We start from the raw sequence: 15,214 nt of genomic DNA on the forward strand, positions 1-15,214 counted from the left end.
AATCCATATACATGGGCATATATAAACACACATGCATATATGTAGTATATGTGCATACATATGTGTTAAAGGGGAACATTTTGGAGCATAAATTGCTTTCAATAACAAATTTAAGCCATTGTTTAAAAATTGGTTGATTACCATAAAAATCTGATTTTCCAGACTCTCCTGAAGAAACTGACGGTCTGCTCGCTGGCCTTTCCCCCCATTTGGCCAGAGCTGGCTGAGCTGGGTGCAGTTGATCCCTTTCGATAGAACCTGCAGTGCCCAGTTCACCCCAAACTCCACCTCCCTATTGTTTCCCAGCATTGAGGTGTTTTTGCTGCACAGGTGCTGCTTTTTTTTCAGAGGTGCTCGAGATTTCTTTGAATTTCTCTCTCTAATAGAAAACCAAACAAACAGCAACAGCAAAAGCCATGCCAAGAAGCTATGCTTAGCTAAGATTTAGAAACAGCCTAAGTGCCCATCAGCAGATGAATGGATTAGAAAACTGTGGTACATCTACACAATGGAATACTACGCTGCTGTAAACAAGAAGGAATTCTTACCATTTGCAACAGCATGGATGGAACTGGAGAGCATTATGCTAAGTGAAATAAGCCAGTCAGTGAAAGAAAAATACCACATGATCTCACTCATTTATGGATAATAAAGACCATTATAAACTGATGAATAAAAATAGATACAGAGACAGAGCAGCATCGAACAGACTGTCAAACTACAGCAGGAAGGCTGGGGAGGTTGGGGAGGGGAGGCTAAGAGATCAAGCGAAGGACTTGTATGCATGCATATAAGCATAACCAATGGACACAAGACCCTGGGGTGTAAGGGGTCTGGGGGGAATGTCAAGGGGGATAAAAAGGAGACATATGTAATACTCTTTGTAATACTTTAAGCAATAAAACAAAATTTTTAAAAAGTATATACATATAGAGCTATAATGATATTAACTATAATTTCAGAACTGCAAATTACCTTATTTATATTATCACTAGTGTCCTGGTGCACAGATTCATGCACATTGAAAGAAATTAATTAGAAGAAATATTTTAATATCACTATTCACCCTTTCTCTATAATAGAAGTGTCAACCAAATTCACAATCGACAATGAGAGATCAAAACACACATGTGCAATTGGCACCAGTGAGAGCTTTATATCTATTATAAAGGCCAAGTCAACTTAGCCTTTTATATAAAATAAACTTGCTTAATTAGACCTGAAAAAAAAAGAGAAGCTATGCTATTTCCCTTATGCTCAACTGGTCTCTCCCACCTGGCCCCAGTGGACATCAGGGAATCCTGTTCCAGAGGACATGGCTAGGTTGACTAGGGACATTCACTTTCTTTTTCTTTCATATTTTAATATTGCATCATTCTTTACTAGGACAAGTCAGCTACTGGCTGAGCACTTTATCTACCTTATTTTATTTCATTCTCACAGTAACCCTTTGAGGTAGGTCCCGTTAAAATTCCCATTGACAGGTGAAGTAAACAAGGCCCAGAGGCATTGAGTGACTCACCCAAACTCAGTGACTGGCTAGGGCGAGCTCAGGGTTTGAACCCAGGTCTTGCTCAGTCGCAGGGCCTGACTTAATCACTAAGTTGAACTGTCTCTCATGCCTCACTTGTTTTTGTCTCCACTGGCTGTTGACACCATGAGGGTGCATTGTAAATGTGTGTAGACTGTGTGCATGCATGTAGACAGTGAGAACAGGCAACTGTGGGTTTGTGTGTGGGGAGGTGTGTGTGACTTGCATGTACTGCCTGTGTTCCTGGTGGCAGCATCAGCAGTGAGACACACCTGCACCTAAAACCAGGGAGAAAGTAGCTGTCTTTCTCTATTCGCCCACAGGGAGCAGCTTTGTGGTGAGCGAAGGGAGCTACCTGGACATCTCCGACTGGCTAAACCCGGCCAAGCTGTCCCTGTATTACCAGGTCAACGCCACCTCCCCGTGGGTGAGGGACCTCTGCGGACAGAGGACGACAGACGCCTGTGAGCAGCTCTGCGACCCTGACACCGGTGAGCCATGGGCGGGGCTGGGAAAGAGGAAGAGAGGATCTGGCTGGAGGGTGGGCTGCCCTCCTTCTACCTGAGCATCATGGCTTCTGAGGGATTGACAAGGGGCGTTATGTAAAGATCCATCAATCCAATTGGTTCTTAAAGTATGTGCTGCCATTGGCTGCCAAGGGAGAAAGTTCTCAGGAAACCACAGAATCACAGAATCTCAGAGAGTCTGTAGTCCAGCTCTAACAAAGCAGTGTCTGAATGTCATCACACATCCTGAGCTTCGATCCTGTCTACCTCCGACTAGCAGCGTGGTCTCCCTATCATTTTTCCAGCTTTATTGAGGTATCCTTGACATATAACATTATGTAAGTTTAAGGTGTACAGTGTGATGGTTGAATGCACGTACATAGTAGGAAATGACTCCCATGATGAAATTAACACCTCCATCACCTCACATGCCATATTTTATGATGCTGACATGCAAGATCTTACTACCTTTCAAATGTATAATAGGCTGTTGTTCATTGTATTCACCGTGCTGTACATTAGATCCCCAGGATTTACTCATCCTAAATGGGGAGATGTTGGTCACAGGGTACACACTACTTGGTGTTCTTTGGCAGCACAGAACGAAAATAGCGTCTGCCCCGCACACACGCCTGTTGTTCAGATGGAATGAGCTAATGCCTGGGAAGCTCCTAGCGTATTCCTGTATTCTCCCGCTCAACAGGTATTTATTGAGCAGCCTGGCACTTTTCTAGGCATTGGGGACACAGCAGTGAACAAAATAGGCAAAATCTCTGCCTGATCACATTGAAATTCTAGGGAGACACTACATCTGCAGTGTCTGACATAGCAGCCATTAGCCACATGTGGATGCTGAAATGTAACTTAATTAGAATTAAACAAAAGTAATCATTCAGGTCCCCAGTCACATTTTAAGTGCTCCATAGCTACGTGTGACTAGTGGCTACCTCTTGGACAACTCAGGTATAGAAAATTTCCAACATTGTGATGAGGGGTGGGGGGACGAGAAGAGATAAACCAAAGAACTTATATGCATAGCCCATGGACAGGGCCAATAGGGTAGTGAAGACCTCTGGGGTAGAGTTTGGGTGGAGGGGAGTAAATAGGAGGGGATGGGAAATATCTATGATACTATCAACAATAAAAACTATATTTTAAAAGAAGGAAAAAAAGATTTCATCTTAGTACACAACCAGGTAAATATACATACAGCTTGTCAAGTGATGGCCAATGCCGGAAAGAGCACCGAGCACAGCTAGCGCTAAGCTGGGTGGCAGCGGCATTGTTATTACCCAGACAGGGTCAGGGCAGGCTTCTCTGAGAAGGGGACATTTGAGCAGGCGCTTTCAGCAGGGGAGGAAAGCCTGCCCCTGTCCTGAAAGAGGTCGTTCCAGGCGGGGGGGATGAGCAAGGGCAGTGCCCTGTGACAGGAGCGCAGGGAGGTGCCCAGGGTTCAACACTAGCAGGAACCCCCCCCCCCCCGTGGCTGGAGGGGAGCCAGGGGAGGGAGCTGGAGGCAGACTTGAGAAGAGGAAGACTGTGGAGGGGAGGGTTAGGGGGTTTAATAGAATGATGAGGACTTTGGGTTTTACTCTGAGTGAGATGAGAAGTCACTGGAGGATTCTGAACATAGGAACCACATGATCTAACCTGCATTCAACAGGATGGGTCTTCTAACCTACATTCAGCGGCATTGCTCTAGCTGCTTGTGGCCAATTGACATAGGGGCAGTCAAGGGCACCGTTATTCTCCTTGAGGCAAGACTTGGTAAGTGGCTTGGACCAAGGGGGTTAGGGGAGTAGATGTGAGAAAGAGTCCAATTGTGGATATATTTAGGGCGTAGATTTGATAAAATGTGTTGTTGGATATGGGAGGTGAGAAATAGAAATCGATGATGATTGTAAATTGTTCTGTCTGAACACTGGGGTGGATGGATTTACCATTTGCTGAGTCAGGAGGTAGGTGCTATAGGAGGGTCAGGGTTGAGGTGAGGGAGATCCCAAGTGCTGTTATGAGTATAAGTTCAAGGTGACTACTTATCACCAAGTGGAGATGGAAAGTGGGCTTTGGGGTCCAAAAGTGGAATGCAAAGCAGAGGTCTCAGCTGGAGACAGAAATCTATGAGTCAACAGCATAGAGATGACCTTTAAACCCATGAGACACTCTCTCTTTATGGTAAATGCTTAGTAAATGGACAATGTCTAATTCATAGTTATTGCTCAGTGAGTGGCCGTTATTAATGTCCACAAATAGGGAAACAGGAGTTAGAGAAGACACTTGCCAAGGTCACAAGGCAAGTAGAAAGGAAGCTGGTATTAGAAGTCTGTCCTCCTCGCTCCCTCCCGTCCTCTGCTCCTTCCTGCCATGTGTGTCGCTGTATTTTCTCTGGAGCCTCATTCCTCTCTGGCATTCTTGCCTGGAAAACTCATGCACAGATGCCAGAGGGCAGCCTCTACCCAGAGCTGAGAGGTCTCCTTGGCCCAGTGCTCTCTCATCCCAGTTCTGTCCCACTCCATTTTTTTTTTAAGATTAGTTATTACTGATAAGAGAAAGATTAATTGTCTGCCTCCTACATGCCGCCTATTGGAGATCAAACCTGCCACCTGAGCGTGTGCCATGACCCAGAATCGAATTGGCGACCTCTTGGTGCATGGGATGGTGCAACCAACTGAGCCACACTGGACAGGGCTCACCCTTCTCTGTGGGCACCAATTCAGAAGTGAGGACAGGGCTTCTCCAGGCTCACCCTGTCTCTGCAGAGTCAGGCCAGGATTTGGCTTTATAACCAACCATTCTCTCTTACCGGGTAGTTGGGAGTCTGTTCAGACACACTTTTGCAGCCTTTACCTAGGCCTGTTCGGGAAGCTGTTTGGAAAATGTGATGCAGCTCTAGTGTACCCTTCGACCAGACAGCTGGGTCTTCTCTCTCTTCATTCAGACATTTGTGCTTTAGAGCTCTCTCTCTCTCTCTCTCTCTCTCTCTCTCTCTCTCTCTCTCTCTCGGTAATCCTTACCCCATAGGCAGGTAAGCCTTGTAGAATTGTGTGCCCCTGGATCTAGTCCTGCTCCTTTTTGTCTTTCTTTCCTTAAGGAGGAGGGAAGGTTATTGGTGGGAGGTGACAGAAGAGCTCCTATTCTCTGTCCCACTCCCTGAAACCCCAGCTCGGCAGGTGCTGAGTGCCGAGGGTCTGACCTGGTTTCCCCTGCTAATCTGTCTTCAGGTGCATGTCTGTGGTTCCTAATGACCTTTTCCTTTAGCCACAGGCTTGAGGGCACAATTTCAAACAGTGGGTCATCCAGGCAACAGACATGCGTTAGCCGGTTTTAAAAAATGAGCAGCTCTTCCACCAGTATCCCCTAGAATTAAACACACTCAGACACATTCACACACACACACACACACACACACACACACACACACACACACCCCTTATAGCTGAAAATGTCAACAGAATCCACTGACCTTCTCAGCTTTATTGCTGAGGATATTGATACCCAGAGAAGACAGGTGAGAGGACCAGAGGTATACCCCCTGCAGATGGCAGAGCCAGATTCCAACCCCGGAATCTGTGCTCAGAAACACTGCTTGTCGAGCCTCAGTGGGTCTGGAGTGGGGCCTAAGGTTCTGCATTTCTAACGAGCTGCCAGCGATTGCTGATGCTTCAGGCTTAAAGGATACCCTTGGATGGCAAGGCTCTGCATGCTCTCCCTCCCGAGTAGTCCTCTCATTTCTACAAAAGCAATAAAAAGCCCAGCCACCCTAGCTGTTAATCTAATTATCTGTCAAAACCGCTCTTATGTCACCTCATCTTCTGCTTCTATTTGCCATGTGCCCAGGGCTCCAGGCACAATACCTGCAGCTCCCTAAGGCCCCATGCCCTCACACACTTATATCCCTTTCACAGACTGTGTCTGCCCCCTGAAGTAGCTTTCTTCCCCTTTTAGACAGGAGACCAGGGGCTCCTGTTAATTTCTGTTTTAATCAACCCAAACATCCTTCCTCCCACAGGAATTCCTGGCTCGCCATTCCCAGGCCTGACATAAAGGGGCCCGCTTCTCTGCTCTAAAACCCTCTGAGCTTCCATGTGGCATAGTCTTGTCCCTGTCCAGAGTCTTTATCCTTTCCTTGCCTGGATCTATCACCCGACTGCACGCTTTGTTAGGGGCTGAGGAAGCGGGATTCAAAATGTGTGCCTTGCTCATCTCTGTGTCTTTAAAAACTTAGCATAATGCTGACATATAATTAGTTCACAGAAAATAATGATGGAAGGAGGGAGGGAGAGAGGGAGGGAGGGAGGGAGGGAAGAAGTGTGTAACTTTTCCTCCCCATGCTCCCTAAAACAATTCTATGCACTATTATTTAGCTTCTTCCTCTGTATCCACTTATATATGTGCTCAAATTAAGTGTTCCCCCGCTCTGGAGAAATCAGACCACCAAGCACTGCCCAGGGCCAGTTGCCTGACTCTAGGATGCTCAGTCTCACCCTTCCACTGAGCCACTTCCCCAGACCCATCCCTCTTTGCATTCTCCACTCTGCCCGTACACACACTGTCCCCCAAACACCCTTACCTTCCCATGAAGGTTCTGTCTCCTCCCTCTCCCTGGAATGTCTTTCTTCATTAATTATTTGCCTTCCAAAGTTCTGTTCACTTAACTATCTTTCATCTCTATTTGGTGAATGGATGACATCTACAGTATCATCAGAGTACAACCTCTGTTGACTAAGAATCTGATTTAAACATCTGTTATTGCTACCCAACCAACGTGGCTCAGTGGTTGGGCATCAACCTATGACCCAGGAGGTCATGGTTCAATTCCCAGCCAGGGCACATGCCCAGGTTGCAGGCTCAGTCCCCAATGTGGGGCATGCAGGAGGCAATGATTCCCTCTCATCATTGATGTTTCTCTCTCTCTCTCTCTCTCTCTCTCTCTCTCTCTCTCTCTCTGAAATGTGTGCACGTGCATAAATCCATCAGTTATTCCTTAAAAACTTATCTATCCTGCTAAATGTAACCTCCTTAAAGCCAAGAACTATATCTAATTTATCCCTGTAGCTTTTCCACCCCAGTGCCCAGCAAAGCACCCTACTGCTACAAGTCCCTCAGGCCATACATGGATGGGGCTCTCTACAAATGAAGAGTGGAAATGGGCACATAAGATCCCTACATATATTTTCATGAGGCTTGACTCAGACCCACTTTGCAAAATTTACTTCAATTCATTAGATTTGATTCAACGAAGATTTTCTTAATTCCCGAACTCTTAAGTCTCTGTGTCAAGTGCTATGAGAAATCACTGACACATTGGACAATGTTCCTGCCTTTGTGGATTTCACATTTTCACAGGGATGAAAGGAATATGCTCATATACAGCGATGAAAAAAAGACACCACCTGGTATAAATCAAGGGCAGGCACCCTTAAAGTACCCCAGGCCTAGAGAAGAGGGAGGGATGTACTCTAGAACTACATCATGGAGAAGGTGTCCTTCTAGCAGAGCCTATGTAATTGGTAGCGAAAGTGAGTAGGATGGGTGCTTTAGCCAAAGGAACTTCATGATTGCAAAAAAGAGGAGGAAAGTTTGGAATGATTCCAGAAACCATAGAGTAGAGTAGTTGTGCTGTCCTCTAGAGAATGTGCTTGCATGGGTTGGAGGGAGAGGACTAGGAGAGTGGCGAAGGATGACATCAGAAAGGCAATGTGAAGAGACCTCATAGTGAGATAAGGATCTGAAGATTCTGAGAACCACAAGGACTTAGTAAGACAATGCTGGCCACTGAAGCAGGGGAACTGCCCTTCACATCCGTCTGACCATTTTCAGGAACATCCACGCCTGAGGGAACAGCTGGGCATCCCCTCTTTTGCCTTTCATCAGGAACTAGAATTTGGGGGATGTCATGGAAAAACCAAGTCCCCAAGCACTGTACATGCCCAAGCCTTGGATCTGTCAGAGATGGCTCAGCTTCCCTCAAATAAGCCCCTTCTCCTATGGGTGGGATGTATAGGGTTGAACAAAGTCATGGAGTCTGAGCATTGCTTAACATGTCTTACAATCTTTACTGGCTATGTCAGTAGGAAAGCTCATTCCTCCCAACGGAGTGGGGAAAGGAGGGAAGCGGGGCAATGCCGCTGCTGAGGAATATGTAGTGGTCATGATGTGTGGGTGAACCTGGCCAGGTGTTCCTGGCTGTTACATCGTAGCCCAGCTCTGGTGTGTTTTTCCAGAGATTTTAACAATTAGGACCACTCACAGGCCTGATTATGGAATTGGATCCATGGTGTGCTGGAACTGGCTTGTATGGACTCCTGAGAGTTGATTGTTATCATCTCTTTCCATCTCTTGTTCAGTTATGTCATGTAACTAGCTTGGAAATTGGCTAGTATGAGCCAAAAATCCATAATTTTTGTAAAATTAGTAAATATTACAAAGCACGGCTTATTTTCCTTGCGAGGCCAATCATTAAATATTTACCATCATAACAGTGGGTGGAATGAGAACAGACCAATCAAGAACCAAGGCAAAGACATGCCTCAGTGAAGGCTCAGTGCAGGCTTGTTCCTTCCCAAAATAGACTACCATTGCTCCATGCAAGGACTGCGTGCTCTAGTCCCATGACACGGAGCACCAAACAGTTCAAATGGTCAGGCTTTGTCTCTGAAGAATGTCATCTTAGGTGAATCTTATTGTGAAATTTCTAGTTCTGTGCATGTGTGGTATCATGCTAAATTCTGTATAGAAAATCTTATGGCCCAAACCACATGAGACAACAGCAGAAGACATTCATTTAGTCATGAATCCATTCATCTGTTTATTGCCTCATCCAAGCATTTAGTGAACCAAAGTAGAACGGGGATATCCTTCGGAGTAAGACTGAACCAGGTTCAAATCCTTGTTTCTCTGATTGCTGGTTGTAGACCTTTGGACAAGTCATTAAACATATACAAGCCTCATTTTTGACCTATGTGAAAATTAGGAGAATAGTTCTTATTCTACAGGGTTGTTGTGAGAATGCGATGAAAAATGAAGTTTAAAATTCACCGACTGAAGTGCCCTAATATACAGTGGCACTCCAAACATAGTGCCTAATTTTATTTGTATGATCAGTTATTCAGTCATTTGTGTCTTCACTTAATTAACTTAATAAATTTCAAATAATGTACCAAATACAGAGTGTCCCCAAAATGTATACACGCTTTGAACAATTCATTCCAATGGGTTAAATCTGAAAAGAAAGAAATATCAATTGAGCTATCAAAAAAAAAGTGTGTAAACATTTTTTGGGACACCCTATATTTTAAGAGATACCTTGAATCCATCAATGAACAACTGTATTGGATTATGGGAGAAGAAAGCAAGTTAGAGTCCCTGTCCTCTAGGGCCTGACCACCTAACGTGAAACTTATAGTGACCTGGACATTCGTGTCTGCTGACCTTTCATTTAGTCCCCATGTGACTTTTAAACTTGTACAATGAACAAAGTCCCAGGCCCTCAATCCTAGTGCCAGCTTTGCCAGTAACCTTGGGCATGTCACATAACATGAACCTGTATGTTCCCTCTCTCCAACAAAGAGCTTAGTGGACACATACTTTAAATACAATACAGGTCTGTAGAGGTCATCTAGCCTCATCAGATGGGGAGACTGAGGGCCACCAAGGCTAAGCAGGTTGCCCAGTGTCACTCAGTAAATTAGTAGCAAGATACAAATTGCAACCTTGAATAGCTCCTGAGGTATTTTCCTGCGCAAAACCTGTGTTTCTATGACCTTTTAAGCACTAATAACTTAGAGCATAAGTATGATTGAAACAATTTGTAGGTGGCATTTAAAGCAGATTGAATTTTCTTTTCAAATTGATATGAACTTCAGTCATGTTCACCATCAAAATCAGTTTATTTTCTTGTCTTCAGCAGCCACTTTTCATTTGCAATCCGAATGAAATGATAATACCCTGGGTGTAGTTATGTCATCATGCATGTGTCTTATATCTCACTAAATATTTCTCAGGTTCACATATTGTTTCTCATATTTGCTGGAACCATGTATTACTAAAGTTTAAAGGGACACAGGGATTTTGCGAAGTTGTAGAGTCCAAGAATTCACAGAGATGGAAAACGCCCCGCCTTGAAAGAGATTGTAACATGGTGGGTTTCTAGGTAACGTAGCAGATGTGTAGGATTTAAGTCGAGTAGTTCATAGGTGAGATGTGCAGTTAAATGAGCAGGAGAGAGCCAACTTTCTATCACACCAGAAAAGAGAGATGTGTATATGAGAACATAAGTTTTATAAGAACTTGCCTTTGCTCATATTGTTTATTGCCATATCGCAGGGATTGAAGCAGTTCCTGCATCAATGCATGTTTTGGATGGATTGATGGATGGATGGGTGGGTGGATGGATGGATGGGTGGATGGATGGATGGATGGATGAGGAGCAAGTTTCAGTTACTGAAATGTTAAGCCCTGGGCAATAGATTGGGTGCCTTGTTCTGAGGTCAGGACCATAGATAGCTCTTTGGGCACTGACAATGTCATTTAGGCTAAATGTTTTTGTTTTATAATTTATCTTTATTGTTGAAAGTATTTCAAATGCCCCCCCCCTTTTTCCCACTGACCCCCTCCACCCTGCATACACCCCTCCCAGGCCGTCACACATACTGTCTGTGTCTATAAGCTCCCCTGTCAATCTCTCCCCAATTCCCCACCCCCGCCTTCCCTCGGAGATTTGTTTTTTGTTGAACCTTTATCTGGTGCAGCTAATTCTCTTCTGGAAGTCGCCTTCTCTCTCGAAATGGGTACTAGTCTTTCTTGAACTCAGTTAAAGTAAGCTCTATCTCTTACCTGTTCAGGATTGGTCTGTGTCGATATGCTACTACTCTGAGGGGCCTCAACTGGGGAAATCAGTCCTCCATGAAGTGAGCCCCTCTGATCCTCAGAATCCACAATGCCATGTACCCCACCACTCCTTGGTCTTGAACTTGACTGGGATCTGATTTAAACAATACCTTGTCTAACTGGTTGTCAATTAATGTGTCCCATGTCTTATTATTCAGACATGCAAGATAATGGAATCAAACTTTAAAAAACCATTTTCAACAAAAGCCATTCAAAGAACAACAGCCAACCAAGGTTGTTCTGCTTAAAGTCCATGTAAATGAACAAATGAACGTTAATTATAAAAGCCCGTTTATCTCCCAGACTCATCCAGTGTGTGCAGGTTCATTATCTATATATAGCAGATGGAGGTGTTAGACAAGGACCAGCTGTAACTTACAGTGAAGAGAATCCTTGTGGAGAGATATCGAGGGGGTACATGAAAGCCGGAGTAACAATAACAATGTATTATGCACTTACTGCGTACCGAGCATCATGCTGAAACTTTACATAACTACCTTGGTTTCCATAACAACATCCTAGGTGGTTATTATTGCTTCCATTTCCCATCGATGAAGCTGTATCTTAAAGTACATGATTGACATTCCCAAGGTCATATATTTACTAAGTATCACAGCTGGGATTTGGGCCCAGGCTGAGTGACAAGCTACTGTTTCAGGGAGTCCGTGTGTGAGAGAGTTTGCTTAGCAAAGGGAGAGGCAGTCTGGCATTCTCTTTGGATAGTGTTTGCAGAGAACTCTCAGGGGCACGTATGAATCCTTTGGACAAAGAATTTATAGAAGGAGTTGACGTGAAAAAGTGAAAGGACCCAATTGGACTCTGGGGACAAGGGAAAGGTGCAGAACTGAGAGGTGGACCTGTGGCAGCGTGTTTGAGTTGCAGGGAAACCATTTTATATCTCTGTTTGGGAGTCTTGCTCTAGTTCGTTTCAATGGGTTGTAAAATGTGATGTTGTGGAAGAGGGTTGTGGTCCTTTGGAAAAGGACAATCTGTGTCAAAGACAAGGCCATAAAGTGTCAGAAAGCCCACGATGGGAGGCAACAGGACTGACTGCTCAAACCTGGGGAAGGACGAGGTTAGAAAAGGCTGCAAAATCGACCTTGAGCATTTTTCCTTATTGGGAACTTGCCAATCCCACTGAAGGTTCAAGGCAACTTTTGCTTCTGAACTTGAAAAAATAAAAAGATGTGAGAGGTCTGAAATCTCGTATTGTAAAGTGGCATGTAGGAAGATAACGTGAGGTATCTCTGATGGTGATCTTTGGGGTATTTTCCAAAAAAGGAAGGCGGCTCTCAATTTCTGAGACTAGAATTTATCACTAAAAAGTATAGTCTAATGTATTTAAATTAGATTCTATATTTAATTGTATTCAACAAGTATATTACAAAAACATACAAGGGCCTCTAAAAATGGAGTTCCGAAAAAGATTCCAGGGAACTTTTCAATATATTGTAATACCTATGACGGATGAGCTATCAACAGACAAGGACATGGAAACAAGATGGGGCAGAAGTACAGGTTGGAGTTGGAGAGTGATTGGGATCCACACTCCATGTTGTGAAGTGTTCCCACACGTGTAAATGGTACATCATTTCCAGCAGCCAGTCTGACAGGGAGTCTGTAGGTCTCTCTGGAAGCAGAAGTCTGCTCCCTGCCCACCGCCACTTCTTCACCCCTCCTCCCTGTTTCAGCGTAAATGCCACTTCCTCCAGGAGGTTTTTGCTGGCCTTCTAGAGACTCAGTCATTGCCCCTCATTTATGCTCCATTAGTGTACTCAATTTTCCCTTTATGGTAAATAATAATAATAATAATAATAATAATAATAATAATGATTCACATTACATAGTGCAAACTTGTGCATCAGGCAATCTTCCAAGCACTTCCCATATCTGACCTCATATAATCCTCTAATCCTCTCCATGACCCTATGCAGTAGATACAGTCAGACTGTAACCAAACCGAGAAACATCAGATATAAATGGAGCAATATTTAATGTGCCAGTAAGGAAAGCAGGCTGTCAATAATAACCATAAGACACTAATAGTTACCAGACAAGTCCTCATTTCAGGGATATTAGAAAGTGGGAAGTTACATCATGTAATGTCCTGTTATCGCCATGTGCAGATGAGGGAAATAAATCACATAAGTTAATGGATTTTCCCTGAGTCATGCATCTAGGAAGTGGTGGAGTTAAGATTGGAATCCTAGAAGTCTGGCTTCAGAGTTTAACCTCCTCACCACTAGCCTGTACTATCAATACATCATCACAGCTTGTAATCACAAACCTAATTGTGTGATTCTGTTTAATTACTAGCCTCTGAGAGACTGTGTGCTGGGGAAAGGCAGGGTCGTGTCTGTGTTACTCTATGCTTTGTCCTCAAACCCAGCCCACTCTCTAGCACACCGTTGATGTTCAGGAATGAGTAGTGGAATGAGTGAATGGAAGAAGTACTGGATTTGGAGACAAATTCCATGGGCTTCTTTCCTAGATCTGCAATTTTGACTCCGGCTGTGACCTGTGACATGCCGCTTTGTTCTCTAGGCCTCCGTTTCTCCATTCATAATTTACATGAGAATCTTTCTAAGTGCTCTCCAGCTCCCAAATTCTAGGTACTGCCAACTTCACCGAAAGCAATGCTCTGCCCATCTCTGGCGCCTAATGTCATCAGGATGCCAGGCCCTGACAGTGAGCAGAACAGATAAAAATCGCCACCATCCTGGAGCAGTGGTGGCACGGGGCAGACAGGTGGGGGCAAGGGGTAGACAGGTCACTGGAATATGTGTAGCAACAAATAAACAGATTGTATCATATGCTAGAAGATGATGTGTTATCTTTATGTGAAGGGGCTGCAAGGAAAGGGGGCTGTGGATATGGAAGAGAGGAGTGATAGTAAGTTTAATTAGGCTATTTAAGGGCAGATTGGGTCTCACATGTTTGAGGAAGATCATGGAGGAGAAGGTGGCTCACCTTCCCTGGGTATTAGGAGGACATATGATGGGGTCACAGGGGTACGAAAGGCTAAGCCTGTGGGGCCTCGTAGATACTCCAAGGACCTCAGCTTTCAGTCTGAATGCAGTGGGCGCCTCGGGGGAACTCAAGCTGAGGACGTATGCCCCCTGACCTATGTTTTGAGAGGATCTCTCTGGCCACCCTCTTGAGAAAAATATGTAGGAACAGAGGCAAGAGTGGTAGAAGGGAGACCACTTAGAAGGCTGATGGGATAATGTAGGCGGGAGTTGATGGTGGCCTGGGCCAGGGACGTAGCCATGGAGGTGGAGAGAGTGCTTGGAACCCAGATAGTGCATTTAATTCAATGCAGTTGTTGAGCAAGCACTGATTGTATGCCAGGCACTGTGCTCTGTATTGGGTAGTGAGCAACAGCAGCTGCCCTCCCTGTCCATTCGAACTTCCTGTCTAATGAGCTGGTTTCAGGCTTTGACAATAGCGATGAAAAATGCTACTGCTTGCTGTGTTCCCCTCCATGTGTAGGGGTCCCAGGACCAGTGTTCACTCTATCTCTACAGAAAGGGCCCAGGGAATGATGACAAGGTCTTAGTCTGTTCGGGTTCTCACAAAAAGATTTCATCAACTGGTGGCTGGAACAACAGAAACGTGTATCTCACAGCTCTGGAGGCTAGAAGTCCAAGATCAGGATGTCTCAGAATTGGTTCCTGGTGAGGGTTCTCCACCTGGATTGCAGATGGTCAACTTCTCAGCTTCTCCTTTTGTCCTCACATGGCCTTTCCTGAGAGAGAGAAGAGAGAGAGAGAGAGAGAGAGAGAGAGAGAGAGAGAGAGAGAGAGAGAGAGACCATCCACTTCTTACAAGAACACTAATTCCATCATGAGGGCCCCACCCTCACGACTTCATCTAACCCTAATTACCTCCCAAAGGACCCATCTCCACATACCATCACATTTGGACTAAGGGTTCAACATATGAATTTGGGGGGAACTACAGACAAGACACTGCCACCCCCTTAAAATGCTCCAAACTGCGCTACCCACATGGTGGGCTCTGTTTTGTTTCTAGAGAGGCAGTCAGACCAAAACTGAAATAGTCCAGGCATCAAATTCAGACAGACCTGGGCTGAAATCTTGGCTCTGCCTCTAACTAGTGGTATGGTTTTGAGCAAATGGCTTCATTTCCCCCCAAGCCTCTATTTCCTGCTCCTTTTCATCAGATTATTATAACTTTGCCAGGTTATTATGATGATTATAATCAATACAAAGTACCTGCCACATTATATGTCAAATATTCAACAAATGGGAATTATTGAATCAGG

The 15,214-nt window shown here is 44.7% G+C and overlaps 1 protein-coding gene across 2 annotated transcripts in view; it reads left to right on the forward strand.

Moving 5' to 3' along the window:
* Window positions 1-15,214, forward strand: part of ASTN2 (astrotactin 2) — a 742,933-nt gene that overhangs the window by 318,121 nt on the left and 409,598 nt on the right. For both annotated transcript variants that reach the window (XM_059657840.1, XM_059657842.1), the window contains exon 7: window positions 1,855-2,022. In XM_059657840.1, coding sequence (XP_059513823.1) covers window positions 1,855-2,022 — 168 coding nt within the window. The remainder of the gene's footprint in view (window positions 1-1,854; window positions 2,023-15,214) is intronic.

This window comes from Myotis daubentonii, chromosome 11, assembly GCF_963259705.1.
Source record: "Myotis daubentonii chromosome 11, mMyoDau2.1, whole genome shotgun sequence".
Taxonomy (NCBI): Eukaryota; Metazoa; Chordata; class Mammalia; order Chiroptera; family Vespertilionidae; genus Myotis; species Myotis daubentonii.